This window comes from Caretta caretta, chromosome 6, assembly GCF_965140235.1.
Source record: "Caretta caretta isolate rCarCar2 chromosome 6, rCarCar1.hap1, whole genome shotgun sequence".
NCBI classification, from domain to species: Eukaryota; Metazoa; Chordata; order Testudines; family Cheloniidae; genus Caretta; species Caretta caretta.
In genome coordinates this window covers 80,670,171-80,690,841 of record NC_134211.1, presented here as the reverse complement: position 1 = coordinate 80,690,841, position 20,671 = coordinate 80,670,171, and the positions used below count along the sequence as shown (strand labels likewise).

Here is a 20,671-nt window from a genome sequence, read left to right as displayed (position 1 = left end):
TCTCATGAGCCACTTCTAGCCCAAGAAGTGCAGTTGCTCTTACAGGTGGGAGCCTTGGAAGAAGTTCTATAGAATTTAAGTGGTTGAGGGTTCTACTCCCATTATTTTCTAATCCTGAAAGCCAAGGGAGGTTTCAGACCTATCCTGGACCTGTGGCAGCCCAACAGTTACCTCAAGAAGGTAATGTTCCACATGGTCTCATTGTCTTCCATCATCCCTTTCCTAAATAGAGGGGACTGGTACATCAGCCTTGATTTGAGAGATGCTTATTTTCACATTTTGATATTTCAGGGGGACAGAAGGTTCCTCAGGTTTGTTGTGAATCACATGCACTGCCACTTCACAGTTCTCCTGTTCTGCCTATCGGCAGCATCATGAGTGTTTACAAAGCACATGGTGGTCGTAGCAGTCTCCCCAAGGAGGCAAGGGGTTCAGGTTTACCCTTACCTTGGCGACTGGCTGGTCAGAGGCTGGACTAGGGCTCAGGTGGAGTCCAGCATACATCTCATCCAGTCAACCTTCTGGGACCTAGGCCTGCTAATGAATATGTAGAAATCTACCCTTTCCCCGGTACAAAGGATAGAGTCCATTGAAGTGGTGCTCAACTCTGACCAAGCCAGAGCCTTTCTCCCAGAAGGGCAGATTCAGGCAATCATGATGCTTATAGAGCACCTCAAGGAATGCCTGATTATAACAACACGGAGTTGCCTGAGGCTCCTGGGTCAAATGACCTCATGTACTTACATAGTTCAGTACGCGAGACTTTGACTTAGACCTCTCCAGGCATGGCTGGCTTTGGTGTACTCAACAAAACACCACCATATGAACACAATCCTCAGGGTTCCTCACCCCGGTTCTCATCTTCCTTGGTTGGTGGCTGGACCCGCTGGTGGTTTGCGTGGGCGTTCCGTTCTCATGGCCCCATCCATCGCTGTCCCTTGTCACAGATGTATCAGCACTGGGCAAGGCGCACACACACCTACATTGGAATGGACACGTGCAACACATCTTGAAGAACAACAGTTATGGAAAGGTTAGTAACTGTTTTTGTTTTTTTAACATTTGACTAGGCAAATGGTAACATGCTTCCTGTTAAGAAATGGTCTGCATCAGTGGCCCTCCTTGATCCACTTTCATTTTCCGTGTTTGATAACGACTTGCAGCTACATGCTCCCATGCAATGTATCTTAGCTTCTGCCTATTTTCACATAATGATGCAATCTTATAAAATAGTGCTTAGAAAAATGTCTTGAAATTTGGTTGAATCCTTTGCTAATTTATGGCAGAGGTTTAATGCACCAATTATTCTTTATGCCTTTGCTAGAAAACAGATAATACTCATTCTAGATTACTAATATGTTATTTATCACATTGCCTCAAAGAGAGTCTTAATAAATCTGGACGAATGTAGCAACTACCTCATACAACCATTATGAAAAAGTGGCAAATAATCACACCTTTAAATTTTGATGAGAACATTTAAAACAATTTAAAAATAAACTTAAAAAAATCCTTGGCCAGTACATTAGAATATACTATAAAAATGAAGGATTATAAAATAATGTAAATGACAGGCTTGGACATGAGTACAATAGATATTATGAACAAAGATTTCATAAATACACACATTTTAATAGTTGTGTATATGATAGCTCTGGTAAGAGATCAATATTATTCTAAGCAGTACAAAAGTTAGAAAGGAAAGTATAAAAGTTTGCTGCAACTTTAGTGTACATCTGAAGTACTGGCAAAAAAAAACTTGGAAGCACACTTTTACATTTTTCTAACATTCATTTTGGTATGGCTGATAGTTACTAGCATTTCATCCTTGGAATAGGATATTATATTTACAAGCAATTGCGAATTCTTACTTCTCTTTCTATAAATTAAATTTTGCATGAATAAAGAATAATTCCATTTACAATAATGACCACAAGAGAGAAACTCAAGATAACAATGATTATATTTCAATCATATCTGAAAAAAAAAGAAATATCAAATTACCTATTACAATAAAATATCATGTAATGATACAGATTTGTTATGGTATTAATTAGCTTTATCTTTTATATGTTCTTGTTTTTACAGCTTCTGCCACATTTGAAGACTTTCAGATCCGTCCCCATGCTCTGTTTGTTCATTCATACCGAGCACCAGCTTTCTGTGACCACTGTGGAGAAATGCTGTGGGGTCTTGTGCGTCAGGGACTTAAATGTGAAGGTAAGTGAGCATTTGCTTTCCAATCTGAGTCAGAGACTGGAGTCAAGCATGCCACTCCTGTGCTTGACAGTATTTCAAAATAGTGTGGGCACCAGAACTATACTTCTGGTCTCCAAGGGACATCCCATAATGCATTGTGGAAACTGGTCAGAATATAGTGAGGCTGGAGCTAATCCAAGGTACTTCAGAGTACTTACTGAGACAGCAAAGCAGTACAATCAGTGCAGCACAGTGCTGTGTGAATATATGGAGTAAAATCCTGGCTTCACTGAAATCAATGGGAGTTTGATTTCCATGGATCCAGGATTTCACCCATGGTTTCTAATTCAATATGGCTGTACTGGTGCAAGCACAAGAGTGTGAACACACAGTTGGTTTAGTTAAATTGGTTTAATTATGGTGGTATAAGCAGTAACAATGCAACTTTTTTGTATAGACAAGGCTTTTGATGAGTAAGTAGAAATTCTGCCATGTGACAAAGAATGCTTCCTTATTTAAATATTCCCAGCAAATAAAGGCAAAGATATTAATGATGGAATTCGTATAAAGATTTGAAGGTAAATATTTTCATGGTTTGTGCTATCTCCTATACTACTATGTCAAGTAAATCCACTACCATTTCACTAGTCAATATGTAAATGCACCCTCAGTTAAAATTACTAGGAGTTGTGTGTGTATGAAAAAGAGCACAAAACTCATTGCATACCTATTGGATGGCTTTAATTTCAAGGGACAATCGCACAATGTAGACCCAAAGTTCCCTATGTTCCACATTAATTTGGTGTTTATTCCCTTTTTGCTATTAAATATTATTTACATTAAAAATAAGAATATGTAACTGAGATTATAGTCAGATTTTTTTGCACTAAAAAACGAATCCCACATGTTACTTTTCCTCCATGAATTTATTTTTGTTTGTTTTCTTCATTTTGGGTATTTGGCAAACACTGCATATTTGAACATAGGCAGGTTGAGAGGCATGACTCATTGTTTTCAGCAGGGGCTACACTGATCAGGGTTACTCCACCACCAGCAGGGGGATGAAACACTGGAATGCGTTACCTAGAGAGGTGGTGGAATCTCCTTCCTTAGAAGGTTTTAAGGTCAGGCTTGACAAAGCTCTGGCTGGGATGATTTAATTGGGGATCGGTCCTGCTTTGAGCAGGGGGTTGGACTAGATGACCTCCTGAGGTCTCTTCCAACCCTGATATTCTATGATTCTATACTCCAGCCATTAAGGAGAATTTTTTTAAAATGAAAAATAAATTTGTTTTTCTCATTGTCTTATCCAGTTTTAGGCCCTGAATCTTTTTTAAAAATTGTTTGTGGCATCTCCATTATCTTCCCTAACATTAAGTAATGCAAAGCCATCAGGCTCAATGGAGTCTTATGATTTGTACTCTGGGTGTGGTTGGGATGGATATGCTGGCAGAAAGTCAGAAAGACATGTGAATTTGCCTAGAAGTATATTCACTGTTGAACAGAGTCCTTATCTGATTAATCTCACTCCCCTCTGAATTTGCACATTTAAATGTTTATAATTACCAGAGTAGATTATTTAGGAGGAGGAGTTCAAAAGGCGTAAGCCATTATTCTGCTGGGGAAATGGGATCTACTCTCTTCCCTTTTAAAAAAGATATTGTGTTTAAATAAAGAGTAATTTTGTATGGTTTTCTGACCTAACTCATTGATGAACTGAGATGACAGAAAAAGGACATCAAGAAAATAAATATAGCAATTTCTGGAATAAAGCTAATAATGGAATAAAAATATTGTGGGAATTCAAAACAAGATGCTTAGTATGACTAAAGTAACAAGTATAGTGATGATGATCTTTCTCCTCCTGGCCTAGAATAAATGAACAAATGGTAGCTGAATGACTCTGAATCTAGGGAACCTTTCTTGGGACAACACAGTAAACTTTCTGAATGTCTGCTGCTTTGGAAAGTCCAGCTATTTTATGAGTACATTTGCAGTCCTTACTCTTCAAGATATCCAGGCTTCTTTAAAGGGGAAAAAAATGTATATCCCATGTCATTCATAGACAAATAGTAATACTGTTGGCTGCAAAATATTGTACTGTTGAAGTGCAAAGATAACTAGATTTACTACTATTGATCACTTTTATGTGTTTAGTTACAGGCTGTGTTTACACTCCATAATTTACAGCGGCCCAGCTGCAGCACGTTTGGTGAAAATGCTCTAAGCTGATGGGAGAGAGCTCTCCTGTCGGCTTCATAACTCCTGCCTCCATGAAGGGCAGTAGCTATGTTGGCAGGAGAAGCTCTCTCACTGACATAGCGCTGTCTACAATGGCATTTAGGTTGGTATAACTTACGTTGCTCAGGGGTATGGATTATTCATACCCTTGAACAACATAATTTATACCAAAGTAATTTGTAGTATAGACATAGCCTTAGTGTTTGATATTAGTTGTTTGTTAATAATAATAATAACTTTTTAAAATCTCATGGGTCCAAAATCTTATATTGACTGGCATCCTCTAGAATGCCAGTGGGTTCATTGGGATTGAACTGGATAGAAATCAATAAAGAACATGAAACTTTTTTGTCAGCTTTCACTTTCCCCTGTCTTTATTTAGCCATAACCTGGTACTGCTGTCTCCAATTTCAAATTTTCCTCCCCTCACACCACCAAATGCCAGCCTAGGCTCTCTTCCTCATGAGGTCTTATCATACTATAAATCCAGAATTTAGGCCCGGAGGAGGGTGTGACCCAGGAACCTTTTGGTGGCAAAGGGTGCATAGAGTTTTACAGGCATCCCCAAGGTCAGATGTATGCATATTAAGTTTACCAAAGGTGGCATATGAGCTCTCTACCAAGAGCCAAGAGTCCACTTGTCATCGTAATCATTGCAAAATGTATGTACGGATAATGTTTAAGGAATTATGTATCTGTACTGAAAATTATTAAGGTATGTTAGTTAGGGCAGATCAGCTCCTGTCAGGTAGGAAGGAAGAGACACTTTTATGACTCTCTGGCTGGTAATGTGTGTATTGAGTGTTGTCCGCTTCACAATGGAGGCCTAGCTACAGTTTGAGCCATATGCTAATCAAGAGATTGTAAAATTGACAAGAAAAAGGCACACAGGAAAACAACAACCATCAGGGAGGGTCCTGCTTATGAGTAAAGATAATGGTTATGGGAGTATAATTGAGGGTACAGGGAGACACCCTGAATCTTTTACACTGTGGAGGAAAGCTGACAATTTAGCTTGTCTCTCGAATGGAAGATCCCAGCCAAGCCTGGCTGTAATACGTGGGATGGATTTTGGGTGAGCTCTGCCCTATAAGACATGACAGTAACTTGTTAGTTAAGTCTAGGCTCTAGAATGAGTGTTATGATTTTATTTTGTATGTAACCATTTGTTTCCAATATTTCTACTTACTATCTCTCGAATCTCTATACTTTGTTAAATAAAAGTTTAATCATTTGTCCTATAAACTTATCTAAGGGCCCTGTGTTAAGTGGAGCTGTGATCTGAGGTGTATGTGGTAAGCTGGGGTGTACTGTTCCTTTGTGAGCAGTGAATCTTTGAAAGCTAAAAGCGTCCAGTGGAGTAGTGGCTGGGCAGAGCCTCCGTATGTTAAGCGGGGAGTGCTTGTGTTGTCTGTGCCGGTGGAGTCAGGAAGCTGACCCACGAAAGGTACAGGCAAGGCTTCCTCACCCTAAAGACAGGTGGAAGCCTCACTCTGTACCCCCAGGAGGCGTCACGGTCGGGTTGTCCATGCCTAATCTTTATCTGAGGAAAGGCCTTTCTGTCATGTAAATTTCTCACACCCTATGCCTAATTCTTTTCTCTGATTTTATACCAGTGTAATTCTATTGACTTCATTAAAGTTGCTCTTGAGCAATACTGGTGAGAGATCAGAGTATAGATATTTGCTGTGATCATTCTCATTTTACCCAGAGCATCTGTGTTCAGCTCCTGTTGGAATGTTGCCAATGACTGACATGAAATTAAATCTTTTTTCCATACCTCCCATGTACTAAGTGTACAGCCACAGTAGTGCCTTCTGCTCATAGATTCTTGGCAAATGAGGGACTAAGACTGAGGTTTGGTCATGGTGGTAACTTTTGGAAGTTTATTGAATTATCTATAGACCATTGAGATTTGCCTTAACATCTTTTTAAACTAGCAAAACTTAAGGCAAAATAGTAATGCTGAATACCAATAGCTTCAGAGAAAATTAGGGTGGCATTTTTGTTCAATATAAAAATACATTTCTACTTTATTCTGAAATAATCTTTAATAGGAAGGCTTCATGTTTTCCTTTTCAGGATGTGGTCTAAACTACCATAAGAGGTGTGCATTTAAAATCCCTAACAACTGCAGCGGTGTACGTAAAAGACGACTCTCAAATGTTTCCTTAACGGGACTCAGCACTATTCGGACAGTATCTGCAGAACTTTCACCTACCACCCCAGATGAGGCCCTTCTGGTATGCAATTATCTAATTACTAAAATAATAAGAGTTGCCAAAACAAATGAACTTTAACATTTTGGGATTTGTTCTTCCTACTAGACACAGTGAGAGAAGGGTATGTAAATTTACCACACAAATTTTACCTTGTTGTAAAAAAGAGCACCTTAACACAACAGGAAGGACCCTGTCTCAGCATATGAATGCATATTTGTCAAACTCTGCTTCCATCATTATCCTAACACAGTAAATAATAATCCATTTTGAAGGATTATGGTATTTGAGGGTCTGGTTGTAGAACTGGCCCATATAAATTAGAATTGATATGACAGATATGTTTACTGCATAATTGAAAAAAAATCTTTCATGTCAAAGCTGCATATGTATTGATTTGTGGTACAGCGAAAAATGGCCTCAGGAGAACACTTGAAATTGGGGCTCATTAAATATCTGAATAACTTCTGCTCTTGGTTTTGTGTGTGTGTGTGTGTGTGTGTATGTGTGTGTTCAGACATTTTTCATCTGTGTAGTGCATGAACCACAATGATTCCTATAGAACAAACAACACTTTGACTAGTACTCGGAATAGTTTGCTCTGCAAATCATCCTTTTGTATTTGGTGATGTTTACATGTGCATCTTGTTTTAGAAAAGCAAAGTACTGGGGTGTGATTTATCTAATATGCTGCACTCTAACTGTCCCATATAGCTCCTTCTGGCACACTCTCATGCACGTTGACATTAACGTGCCAGCAGGGTCTACATGGGACAATTAAAGCACTTTACTAATCACGGGTTTCAGAGTAGCAGCCGTGTTAGTCTGTATCTGCAAAAAGAAAAGGAGGACTTGTGGCACCTTAGAGACTAACGAATTTATTTGAGCATAAGCTTTCGTGAGCTACAGCTCACTTCATCGGATGCATGCGGTGGAAAATACAGTGGAGAGATTTTATGTACACAGAGAACATGAAACAATGGGTGTTACTGTAGACACTGTAACTAGAGTGATCAGGTAAGGTGAGCTATTACCAGCAGGAGAGCGGGGTGGGGGGAGGGGAAACCTTTTGTAGTGATAATCAAGGTGGGCCATTTCCAGCAGTTGACAAGAACGTGTGAGGAACAGTTGGTGGTGGGGGGGAATAAACATGGGGAAATAGTTTTACTTTGTGTAATGACACATCCACTCCCAGACTTCCTGAGGAAACTACAATTCATTGGTGATCTTCCTGAAAACACCATCCTAGCCACTATGGATGTAGAAGCCCCCTACACCAACATTCCACACAAAGATGGACTACAAGCCGTCAGGAACAGTATCCCCGAAAATGTCACGGCAAACCTGGTGGCTTAACTTTGTGACTTTGTCCTTACCCATAACTATTTCACATTTGGGGACAGTGTATACCTTCAAATCAGCAGCACTGCTATGGGTACCCACACGGCCCACAGTATGCCAACATTTTTATGGCTGACTTAGAACAACGCTTCCTCAGCTCTCGTCCCCTAATGCCCCTACTCTACTTGCACTATAAAAGGTTTTTTTTTCCTCTCCTGCTGGTAATAGCTCACCTTACCTGATCACTCTTGTTACAGTGTGTATGGCAACACCCGTTGTTTCATGTTCTCTGTGTATATAAATCTCCCCACTGTATTTTCCACTGCATGCATCTGATGAAGTGAGCTGTAGCTCACGAAAGCTTATGCTCAAATAAATGTGTTAGTCTCTAAGGTGCCACAAGTCCTCCTTTTCTTTTTGCGGATACAGACTAACACGGCTGCTACTCTGAAACCTAGAACAAGTTAGGTTACTATACATTTTTTGTCATGGAGAGGAATACACACTGCCATAATTAATATATTTTAATAGCTAAAAAAGCTGCAGTGTGCACACAGAAATGAACCTAATAGTAAATGAAAGTTTAAAAACATTTTAATTCAAAAAAGAGGAAAGAATTTATAAGCATATGAGAATAATCATTGTCTTGTTTTGTTTCCAATTAAAATGTTACACTTATTGAACTTGATATACGACAAGAGTGTTATTCAAACAACATAGGCCTAGTGTTACATGCAACACCATCCATGAACCCCAATTATCTACAGATGCCACTAATTATAATAAACCTACTTAGAAATTCAGATGCACATTATGAATACATACATTTTTAAAATAAAAACTTACTTAAAATATTTAGTAGAACAACAAAAAGTTGCACATTGTGCTTTTCAAGGTTTATTTTAGAAATGCACACTTACTAATGTCATTACAATATTGATAAAAATGGAATTAAGAGGCAATGTGACACTATTTTAGATTGTTTCCAGAACTGAGGTTAAAAAGGGGGGTTGCCACTTTATGTAAATTTTAAACAGCTTAAAATTGCTGCAGGACTGAGTACTGTCAAAAAAGACACATTGGATTAAAAAGGATAAGATGCTTCTCAGGAACAATATATAAATGTTAATATTTGATTATTATGTAACCCTAGGCTGAATTTTGAATGACATTTATCGAAAGTGCAAGGCATTTTTTTTTTACTTCCCTTGATGCATGATTATATCTTGAGAATTTGCTGTTCCTAAAAAATAATCATTACAAATAATTTTGAGAGGAGGATGGGTCAGAGGATTGGTGACAGAATATGGAGCCTTTGTCATTTAGGCCATTTGTCTGCATCCAGCCCAGTTAAGTAATGATTCAGATGATCATCTAATGTCTGGTTGGTGACCTACATATAGTAATTGGGTGTCTTAGTTGAGGGTCTCAAGGCTGCCGTTATTGTATGAGTTCTGAGCATACTGGACTTCGGCTTTCAGAACTGTCATTAAATCACCTTTCTGGAACATTAAATAGATAGTCTGTACTGTAGAATGCTGAACAATCCTATTGATACACTTTGTAAAGTTTAGGGATGTCCGGGGCTTTTGGTTCAGGCCTCTCTATATACATGCTCTGTTAGCTGTACAGCTCAATTTGAAAACTTAAGTTTGTTAGACTTCTAATACTGTGACTAAAGGCCTGCCTGTCTGTTGTTGGACACATGTTCCTTGAATTATTTAAACACCTTTATTAAATGTCATTTTTTAAAAAAATCTTACTTTAAAAAAATCCAGATTGTTACACTGAATTTTTAATATGAAGAAATATAGTAGGATTCATAATGAGTGGCAATGCATATATATTAGTAACATTTCTTTTCTTTACAGATCATTAATTTGTACCATGCTATCATTTTCCTACCAAATTATGGTTTAGAATTACATATAGATGGATAAAATAAAAACCTTTAACAAGTAGCAGGTCAAATGCTTAAACCTTGAAAAATTAAATAGGTAACTTTCTGATTTTTTTTTTCTTCCAGAGGTAAAAATTTGCATGAAGAAAATGCTCCTCATTTAGGGCCAAATTCTCAAAAGTGACCTCTAAAATTGTACCCATTGTTTTTGCAAGAATAGTTTTTCTCATGCTTGTTTTGTATACATATTTGTTTTCATCCAAGAGTTCTGAAGGAACTCAAATGAGAAATTGCAGAACTACTAACTGTAGTCTGTAACCTATCATTTAAATCAGCTTCTGTACCAGATGACTGGAGCATAGCTAATGTGATGCCAATTTTTAAAAAGGGCTCCAGAGGCGATCCTGGCAATTACGGGCCTGTATGCCTGACTTCAGTACCAGGCAAACTGGTTGAAACTATAATAAAGAACAATATTGTCAGACATATAGATGAACATAATTTATTGAGGAAGTATCACCATGGTTTTAGTAAGGGGAAATCATGCCTCACCAATCTACTAGAATTCTTTGAGGGGGTCAACAAGCATGTGGACCAAGGGGATCCAGTGGATATAGTGTACTTAGATTTTCAGAAAGCCTTTGACAAGGTCCCTCGCCAAAGGCTCTTACACAAAGTAAGCTACACAGGACAAGAGGGAAGGTACTCTCATGGATTGGTAACTGGTTAAAAGATAGGAAACAAAGGGTAGATATAAATGGTCAGTTTTCAGACTGGAGAGATAAATAGTGGTGTCCCCCAGGGGTCTGTTCTGGGACCAGTCCTATTCAACATATTCATAAATGATCTTCATTCTTCAGGGACAAACCATACCGATGAGTCGAAAGAATAGTAAATATGGCAGGCGACCAGCTTGGCTTAATGGTGAAATCCTAGCGGATCTTAAACATAAAAAAGAAGCTTACAAGAAGTGGAAGGTTGGACATATGACCAGGGAAGAGTATAAAAATATTGCTCGGGCATGTAGGAATGATATCAGGAGGGCCAAATCGCACCTGGAGCTGCAGCTAGCAAGAGATGTCAAGAGTAACAAGAAGGGTTTCTTCAGGTATGTTGGCAACAAGAAGAAAGCCAAGGAAAGTGTGGGCCCCTTACTGAATGAGGGAGGCAACCTAGTGACAGAGGATGTGGAAAAAGCTAATGTACTCAATGCTTTTTTTGCCTCTGTTTTCATTAACAAGGTCAGCTCCCAGACTGCTGCGCTGGGCATCACAAAATGGGGAAGAGATGGCCAGCCCTCTGTGGAGAAAGAGGTGGTTAGGGACTATTTAGAAAAGCTGGACGTGCACAAGTCCATGGGGCCGGACGAGTTGCATCCGAGAGTGCTGAAGGAATTGGCGGCTGTGATTGCAGAGCCATTGGCCATTATCTTTGAAAACTCATGGCGAACGGTGGAAGTCCCGGATGACTGGAAAAAGGCTAATGTAGTGCCAATCTTTAAAAAAGGGAAGAAGGAGGATCCTGGGAACTACAGGCCAGTCAGCCTCACCTCAGTCCCTGGAAAAATCATGGAGCAGGTCCTCAAAGAATCAATCCTGAAGCACTTGCATGAGAGGAAAGTGATCAGGAACAGCCAGCATGGATTCACCAAGGGAAGGTCATGCCTGACTAATCTAATCGCCTTTTATGATGAGATTACTGGTTCTGTGGATGAAGGGAAAGCAGTGGATGTATTGTTTCTTGACTTTAGCAAAGCTTTTGACACGGTCTCCCACAGTATTCTTGTCAGCAAGTTAAGGAAGTATGGGCTGGATGAATGCACTATAAGGTGGGTAGAAAGCTGGCTAGATTGTCGGGCTCAACGGGTAGTGATCAATGGCTCCATGTCTAGTTGGCAGCCGGTATCAAGTGGAGTGCCCCAAGGGTCGGTCCTGGGGCCGGTTTTGTTCAATATCTTCATAAATGATCTGGAGGATGGTGTGGATTGCTCTCTCAGCAAATTTGCGGATGATACTAAACTGGGAGGAGTGGTAGATACGCTGGAGGGGAGGGATAGGATACAGAAGGACCTAGACAAATTGGAGGATTGGGCCAAAAGAAATCTGATGAGGTTCAATAAGGATAAGTGCAGGGTCCTGCACTTAGGATGGAAGAATCCAATGCACCGCTACAGACTAGGGACCGAATGGCTAGGCAGCAGTTCTGTGGAAAAGGACCTAGGGGTGACAGTGGACGAGAAGCTGGATATGAGTCAGCAGTGTGCCCTTGTTGCCAAGAAGGCCAATGGCATTTTGGGATGTATAAGTAGGGGCATAGCAAGCAGATCGAGGGACGTGATCGTCCCTCTCTATTCGACATTGGTGAGGCCTCATCTGGAGTACTGTGTCCAGTTTTGGGCCCCACACTACAAGAAGGATGTGGATAAATTGGAGAGAGTCCAGCGAAGGGCAACAAAAATGATTAGGGGTCTAGAACACATGACTTATGAGGAGAGGCTGAGGGAGCTGGGATTGTTTAGCCTGCAGAAGAGAAGAATGAGGGGGGATTTGATAGCTGCTTTCAACTACCTGAAAGGGGGTTCCAAAGAGGATGGCTCTAGACTATTCTCAATAGTAGCAGATGACAGAACGAGGAGTAATGGTCTCAAGTTGCAGTGGGGGAGGTTTAGATTGGATATTAAGAAAAACTTTTTCACTAAGAGGGTGGTGAAACACTGGAATTCGTTACCTAGGGAGGTGGTAGAATCTCCTTCCTTAGAGGTTTTTAAGGTCAGGCTTGACAAAGCCCTGGCTGGGATGATTTAACTGGGAATTGGTCCTGCTTCGAGCAGGGGGTTGGACTAGATGACCTTCTGGGGTCCCTTCCAACCCTGATATTCTATGATTCTATGATTCTATGATCTGGAAAAAGGAGTAAACAGTAAAGTGGAAAAATTTGCAGATGATACAAAATTACTAATGACAGTTAAGACTCAGGCAGACTGAGAAGAGCTACAAAAGGATCTCTCAAAACTGGGTGACTGGGTAATACAATGGCAGATGAAATTCAATGTTGATAAATGCAAAGTAATGCACATTGGAAAGCATAATCCCAACTATACATATAAAATGATGGGGTCTAAATTAGCTGTTACCACTCAAGAAAGAGATCTTAGAGTCATTATGGATAGTTCTCTGAAAACATCCATTCAATGTGCAGCGGCAGTCAAAAAACCCAACAGAATTCTGGGAATAATTAAAAATGGGACAGAAAATAGGACAGAAAATATTGTGTTGCCTTTATATAAATCCATGGTACGCCCACATCTTGAATACTGTGTGCAGATGTGATCGCCCCATCTCAAAAAAGATATATTGCAATTGGACAAGGTTCAGAAAAGGGCAACAAAACGATTAGGGGTATGGAACGGCTTCAGTTTGAGGAGAGATTAATAAGACTGGGACTTTTCAGCTTGGAAAAGAGACACGATGGGGAGATATGCTTAAGGTCTATAAAATCATGACTGGTGTAGAGAAAGTAGATAAGGAAGTGCTGTTTACTACTTCTCATAACACAAGAACTAGGGGTCACCAAATGAAATTAATAGGCAGCAGGTTTAAAACAAACAAAAGGAAGTATTTCTTCACCCAGTGCACAGTCAACCTGTGGAACTCTTTGCCAGAGGATGTTTTGAAGGCCAAGACCATAACAGGGTTCAAAAAAGAACTAGATAAATTCATGGAGGATAGGTCCATCAATGGCTACTAGCCAGGATGGACAGGAATGGTGTCCCTAGCCTCTGTTTGCCAGAAGCTGGGAATGAGCGACAGGAGAGGGATCACTTGATGATTACCTATTCTGTTCATTCCCTGTGGGGCACCTGGCACTGGCCACTGTCGGAAGACAGTATACTGGGCTAGATGGACTTTTTGTCTGACCCAGTAGGTGCCATTCTTATGTTCTTATGTAGCACTCTTCATTCTAATCTCTTCTTCGGACTCTCTCTTTCTGCAGTGCTCACTTAAAGCCAATTTTTTTTTGTAATTTATATTGTGATATTAGTTAAATGCCCCAACTAAAGATCTGCCTTGGTCAATCCAGAGTCAGACCAAACTTAGCCAACCTGAACCCAACCTGAGAGTTCTAGTCACTTTCAGACCAAGCCTGTCCCAAACCTGACACTTCCCCACAAACTTGTGTCAGCATTGCCATCTCGTCCTTAGCACTCAGCTTGGTGAGGGTTTCATGCAAGCTTAGGCCCATGATTCATCTCTGGCTGCCTCGTGTCCATGGGGTTCATGCAGCAGTGGCTATGTGACCTGCTCCTGCAGGCCGCCATTGCCTCGCTGCACCGTGCATGCTGCCAAGTGAGAGACACTACAACTTGTCAGCACACTCACTCCACAGTGCACACAGATCTCTTTAAGGTGGTGCTGGACGCACACAGCCACCGCTACATCAATCCCATGGACAGGAGGAAGTGATCAGAGATGACCTCACCTGACCCAAGCCTGAGAGGGGTTAGGTGGTTTTCAGATCCAGCCTGACCCAGATCCATTGGTTTTGAGACAGGTTGCAAGGATCTAGTCTTAATTTGGACAGGGTCCAATTGCATTAGGTGCTGTACATACAAAAGGAAGACATCGTCCCTATCCCAGAGAACTTAAAATTCATCATCATCATCACCATATTCAGTCGAACGACTAACCTCGAGCTGTAACTTCTATGTAACCTTTCTCCTTCCAGTCTGTCCCCCTCATTTGTTTCTTCGCTATTCTTGTTTTGTTGCATCTTAGATGTCATTGTAAGATGCTGCAAGACAGGCACCATGGGTTTTTTTTCTCTCTGTTTGCTCTGTTCTATGGGCATAGAACATTTATGGTCACTAAAAATAATAAGTTGAATCATTTGAACACAAAAAAAATCAGGTAGCTAGATAGATATCTAATAGAGATATAAAAAGTCTCATTTTTGTGTGCCCGGATTTAAGCATTAAAAATGCATGCATAAAACTTGTATGTGCAAAATGATGACTGCAGTTTTAAAGAAAATGTGAAGATGCTGTATTAAGAAGCCATGTTTTCACAGAACATTCAACCTTGCCTCTAATTCTGCTCTCTCTATCCATTGTGGGTGTGCAGACACACCGAATCTAATACATTTCTCATAAGTCTTCTCTCCAGCTCTTCCTCCTCTTGTTAGTCTCTGTAAAAGAGTGTGACAGCTTTCTTACTGAGCTGATTTTTTGGGTGTGTTCAGAGTCAGTTCTGCTTGCTTTAGTGACTAAAAGAAATGTTAACTACTTTTTACTCCGGTTTACCCTGCAGACCCAACACAGCTGACAGTGAGTAAGTTAGAGTCTACTCCTGGAAATGTACCAAAGCCAGAGTTGTTCACAAAGTTACGAAGTCAGACTTTTGTGTGAACCAGAAAGAACCCAGCGTTAGTTTGAGACACTTAAGATTAGGCTATGTCTACCCTTCTCTGTTCGGACTACAGGGGCATGAATAACAATGCGCACCAAAGTGCTGCTCTGTAACTCCCCTGTATGGACACTGCATGCATGTATTAAAAGGTTCCTAGATTGCATTAATATCGTCCTGTTTGAAGAGGACCACATTAACGCAAATTATGAACCTTTTAGTTTGTGCCCTCAGCGTCCACACAGGGCAGTTACAATTCAGCACTTTGGTGTGCACTGCTATTCATGCCCTTGTAGTTCAAACTACAAGGGAGTGTAGACAAGCCATTGGTTTGGAGGGCAGGCAGTTGTGCAAAAAAATCTCTTTACTTTCAACATGCGTAATTGACAAGGAAGTCTTTGAGAGACGATAATCATGAAATGCCAGAATGATGTTTTAATTTTCCTTGTACCATCACACTTGAAACTTGTTTATAGTGCTGTAAATGTATATTTGTTTATGGATCTCTGAGAAAACTTTAACTTTCCACTTTATGAGCATAAATATCATCTGCATACATAAATCATCCAGTAAAGCATCTAAATTATTTCATTTGAGCTCATAATTGATTATGGGTCTACATTTAAAGGATGTTTTTAAAAAAATCTAGCTCCATCCAGAATTCTAAAGTTTTGACAGTGATTTTTTTTTCATTCTCAACTTAGTAATAGTGTGCTGCTTATTCAACAGAAATTTTAATAATCTGAAGATCAAAGAGTAGGTTACATAATCTAGTAGCTCTATCTGAATACCTAATCAATTTTTATGTTCTACTGCATAGTAGCCCCTCAATGTAAAATGATAAAATATTCATACTTCCTTCAAAAGTAACATTGTTTTCTTTTCTTTTTTTTCCTACTTTGTTCTGCTTTTTCCTCTTTCCAACTTGCTGTCTCAGTCTCCTTTCAGCCCTGGCTATGAGGTATGTACTAAATTTACTACATTGTCTCTCATAATATCAAGAACAGATGTCAGAGTAGCAGCCGTGTTAGTCTGTATCCGCAAAAAGAAGAGGAGTACTTGTGGCACCTTAGAGACTAACAAATTGATTTGAGCATAAGCTTTCGTGAGCTACAGCTCACTTCATCGGATGCATGCAGTGGAAAATACAGTGGGGAGATTTTATATACACAGAGAACATGAAACAATGGGTGTTACCATACACACTGCAACAAGAGTTCTCGTCAACTGTTGGAAATGGCCCACCTTGATTGTCACTACAAAAGAGTTTTTTTCTCTCCTGCTGGTAATAGCTCACCTTACCTGATCACTCTTGTTACAGTGTCTATGGTAACACCCATTGTTTCATGTTCTCTGTGTATATTAAATCTCCCCACTGTATTTTCCACTGCATTTATCCGATGAAGTGAGCTGTAGCTCATGAAAGTGTATGCTCAAATAAATTTGTTTGTCTCTAAGGTGCCACAAGTACTCCTTTTCTTTTTAAGAGCAGATGTATTAGAAGTTCAGCATCTTCTATTTTATATCCCTGATGTTAATATTAAGACACACATGGATTAATTCAGATTTGTATGTCATGTTCTTCAAAATTCAGAGGTGTTTAGCTCCAAAGTTTTGATTTGTCCTTGAGAGAGAGAATGACCAGCCACACAATTAAAAAGTACATTCAGATTCCAAAATGCACATCCACCAGAGTTAGGAATTTCAAAGCTTACTGCTTGTTCTTTGTTATATTTATAGTAAACAAATACCACTAATTAAACATACAACTAAATAGCCTTTAACTCTTAAATTTGGTTCTGCTATGAAAAGAGGTGATGTAAAATTGTCACCTTTATTGTTTATGAGGTCATTCAAGCATAAATGAACACATGATTTGGACTGTAGAATCTTTATTACCAGTGATGATGTATGGTGAGGAAAACCCAGCTTCACTTTCAGATATCTGGGAATTTTCAGGGCTGGCAGTGTTTTAAAAAACGGTTTTACTTCTGCAGTGCACAGACTTCATCTGGAAAAAACTCAGTAACAATAAACACTAAAGCCTTATGTAATATAATAGAAGAGTATATAAATCCTAATTTTCATAAGGAGAACACATTTCTATTTTTGTAACGGAGACTGCATGTCAAAGGTACTGTCTCTGGAAGAATCCATGTTGAAACCCAGAGAAGTTTGTTTAATGTTGTACACTGCCAAAGTATTTGAAATGGTGAAAATTTGGCATCTTTCCCTTTGTAACCTCTGTCTGAGATGCACCCATGGAGGAAGAGCAGGCTTTGAAAACTTCCTCATTGTTGGTAGGAAAGAAAGAATTATTGATTAACAGGCGTACAGAGTGTATTAAAATGCTCAGCTGAAGATTATATCAAGACTAGTAGGCCAGTCTATTAGAAACCATGTCTCTGTCTGAAAAAAAAAATCTGTTTTTTTTTTAATTCTATAGCATGTACTACAACCAATTAACCCCAAAAGTATCCACCCACAGAGTAGTATGATGCAAATGGATACATAGGGAAATGTTTTGGTAATGCATAGCATCATCTTTATTATAGATGTGTGCAATAGTTGAAATGCAAGCAATTAGGGATTATACTTGGTAGTCTACGTAAATCACGAGTTATTTGTTTAGAAAATTCATGACTGTGTAAATGGCAAAGTATTAAATTTCACAGAGTTCACATGGAGTGAATTTTACAAGTAAATTTAGTCAATTTCAAGGACAGAATGAATTTTACAAGTAACATTTAGTCCTTGAAATTTGTCACTTTGCAGGGCAACTGCACCAGTATTCCCCCTGTAAGGGCCACTCAAGGCACCTGCTCTCAGGTTTCCGGCTCCTCAGTTGTCGCCTCTCTTAGGTGGAGACCCGCATCTCTCTCCTTCCTGACTAGAGATTTTTCTAGGCTAGACAGTTCCCTGCCTACACTGTGAGTTCCCCAGCAAGTCAAACTGCCTAAGCAGACTGCTTTGCTTTCTCTTCAGAGGCTATAAACAGCATAATTGCACACAGTTATAACTTACCACACTGCTCTTTCCAAGCATTTATTCTTAAGATGAAAGCATTACAGAGAAAACATTAAAACAATAAAAGAATCTACACTCATGCTAATAAGCTTACCAGAGATCACCCCCCAACTTCAGCAAAGTCTCTGGTAGGAGTCAGTCCTTCAAGCCCCACACAGGGGTTTTCCTGTGGTTACAAGTTCATAACAGCTTTCGCTCAGCACAAGAACACTTGTGAATCTGTCAGTCACTCCTTTATATGGTTTGGCCTCTGATCTTGTTTTCATGAACCAGGTGATAAGCAGACAAGGACCCATCTCAAGGCAGAGCTTCAAAAAGCTGATTTCTTGCATAACTGGAGGAGGTACATTTGCACACACCTTGCCCTAGAGATTTCCTGGGAAACCCACTTAACTTTAAAAGTTCATTCTTGTCTGACACATTGTTTCAAATAGTCCTCTGAAGCTTATAACACTTCCCAGGGTTTACATTACTCATGTCTCTTTCCTTCACCCCACGAAATGTTATATACAATCCCACAATAATACATAAACATTTGCATTTTTAATACAGTGAACTCCTAAGATACTTAAACTTAATTCAGGAAGGTTTAACTTAATTCAGTAAGTTTGGTTCAAGAAATTACAGGAAATTGCCATATCTGTCACAAAATTGACTAAAGTTACTTGTAAAATTCATTCTGACTTGAAATTGACTAGCTAAGGTAATTTTTTTGTATTAAAGACTGCATTGTAGACATTTTCTTTTTAAAAATAATATTTAAAAGTTCATGGTTTGGGGGCATTTTCACGATTCCTGTGCCCTCTATGAAATCATGATTTACACAGAGGCCATAATTATACTGCAAGTTTAGCATTTTAAAATGCTTTTGAAACAAGATGAGAAATAGATTTCACTTTTGGGAAGACAAACTAAGCTAACCATTTCCTTGGTAAAAACAGTATCTTTGAATTTGCACTTTCAAATATATTGTTATATTTGAATTTGCACATTCAAATATATTGTTATATAAAATAGAGGATAATAGTGTACATATTAGAATGTTGGTTTTGGATATGTTTCTAAAATGCTGATAAGTTTTGTCCATTTCTTTATAAGAGGCAGGTACAGTTGTTAAAACAGATTAATTATGGAGGCCTTTGTTGTGATTCCATAGATAAGGCTGAATTCAGGGTTTTTTTACTTTAAGTGGGGGTTAGTAGGACTGGAAGAGTCCTTGAGAGGTCATCTAGTCCAGTCCCCTGCACTCATGACCAGACTAAGTATTATCTAGACCATCCCTGATGGTTTGACATTAGGAAAAACTTTCTAACTTAAACCGCCCATTCTGCCATTTAAGCCCATTGCTTCTTATCCTATCCTCAGAGGTTAAGGGGAACAATTTACTTCTCTCCTCCTTGTAACAACCTTTTATGTATTTTAAAATTATGTCCCCTCTCAGTCTTCTCTTCTCCAGACTAAACAATCTTTCAATCTTCCCTCATATGTCATGTTTTCTAGACTTTTAATCATTTTTGTTGCTCTTCTCTGGACTTTCTCCAGTTTGTCCACTTCTTTCCTGAAATGTGGCTCCCAGAACTGGACACAATACTCTAGTTGAGGCCTAATCAGCACGGAGTAGAGCAGAAGAATTACTTCTCGTGTCTTGCTTACAACACTCTTGCTAATACATCCCAGAATTATGCTTGCTTTTTTTGAAACAGTGTACACTGTTGACTCATATTTAGCTTGTGATCCACTGTGACCCCCAGATCCTTTCCGCAGTACTCCTTCCTAGGCAGTCATTTCCAGTTTCGTATGTGTGCAGATTTGATCGTTCCTTCCTAAGCAGAGTTCTTTGCATTTGTCCTTTTTGAATTTCATCCTATTTTCTTCAGACCATTTCTCCAGTTTTTCCAGATCATTTTGAATTGTAATCCTATCCTCCAAAGCACTTACAAATCCATCCACCCCCAGCTTGTTATCATCTCCAAACTTTATAAGTGTCCTCTCTGTGTTTTTATCTAAATCATTGATGAAGATATTGAACAGAACCAGACCCAGAACTGATCCCTGTGGGACCCCACTCATTATGCCCTTCCAGCATGACTGTGAACCATTGATAACTATTCTCTGGGAATGGTTTCCAACCAGTTATGCATCCACCATATAGTAGCTCCATCTAGGTTATATTTCCCTATTTTGTTTATGAGAAGGTTTTGCGAGACCGTATCAAAGCCTTACTAAAGTCAAGATATACCACATCTACTGCTTCCCCCTCATCTACAAGACTTGTTACCCTGTCAAAGAAAGCTCTCTCTCATTCATCCTCTTTATTGTTAGATTAATATAGTGTATACATC

At 39.3% G+C, this 20,671-nt stretch overlaps 1 protein-coding gene across 4 annotated transcripts in view; it reads left to right on the top strand.

Moving 5' to 3' along the window:
• PRKD1 (protein kinase D1) overlaps window positions 1-20,671 on the top strand; it is a 297,785-nt gene that overhangs the window by 202,696 nt on the left and 74,418 nt on the right. For 2 of the 4 annotated variants that reach the window (XM_075129740.1, XM_075129741.1), the window contains one exon: window positions 2,089-2,220. In XM_075129740.1, coding sequence (XP_074985841.1) covers window positions 2,089-2,220 — 132 coding nt within the window. Of the gene's footprint in view, window positions 1-2,088; window positions 2,221-6,522; window positions 6,684-16,239; window positions 16,264-20,671 lie in introns of all 4 variants that reach the window. The other 2 variants (XM_048854090.2, XM_048854091.2) reach the window with 2 other exon arrangements.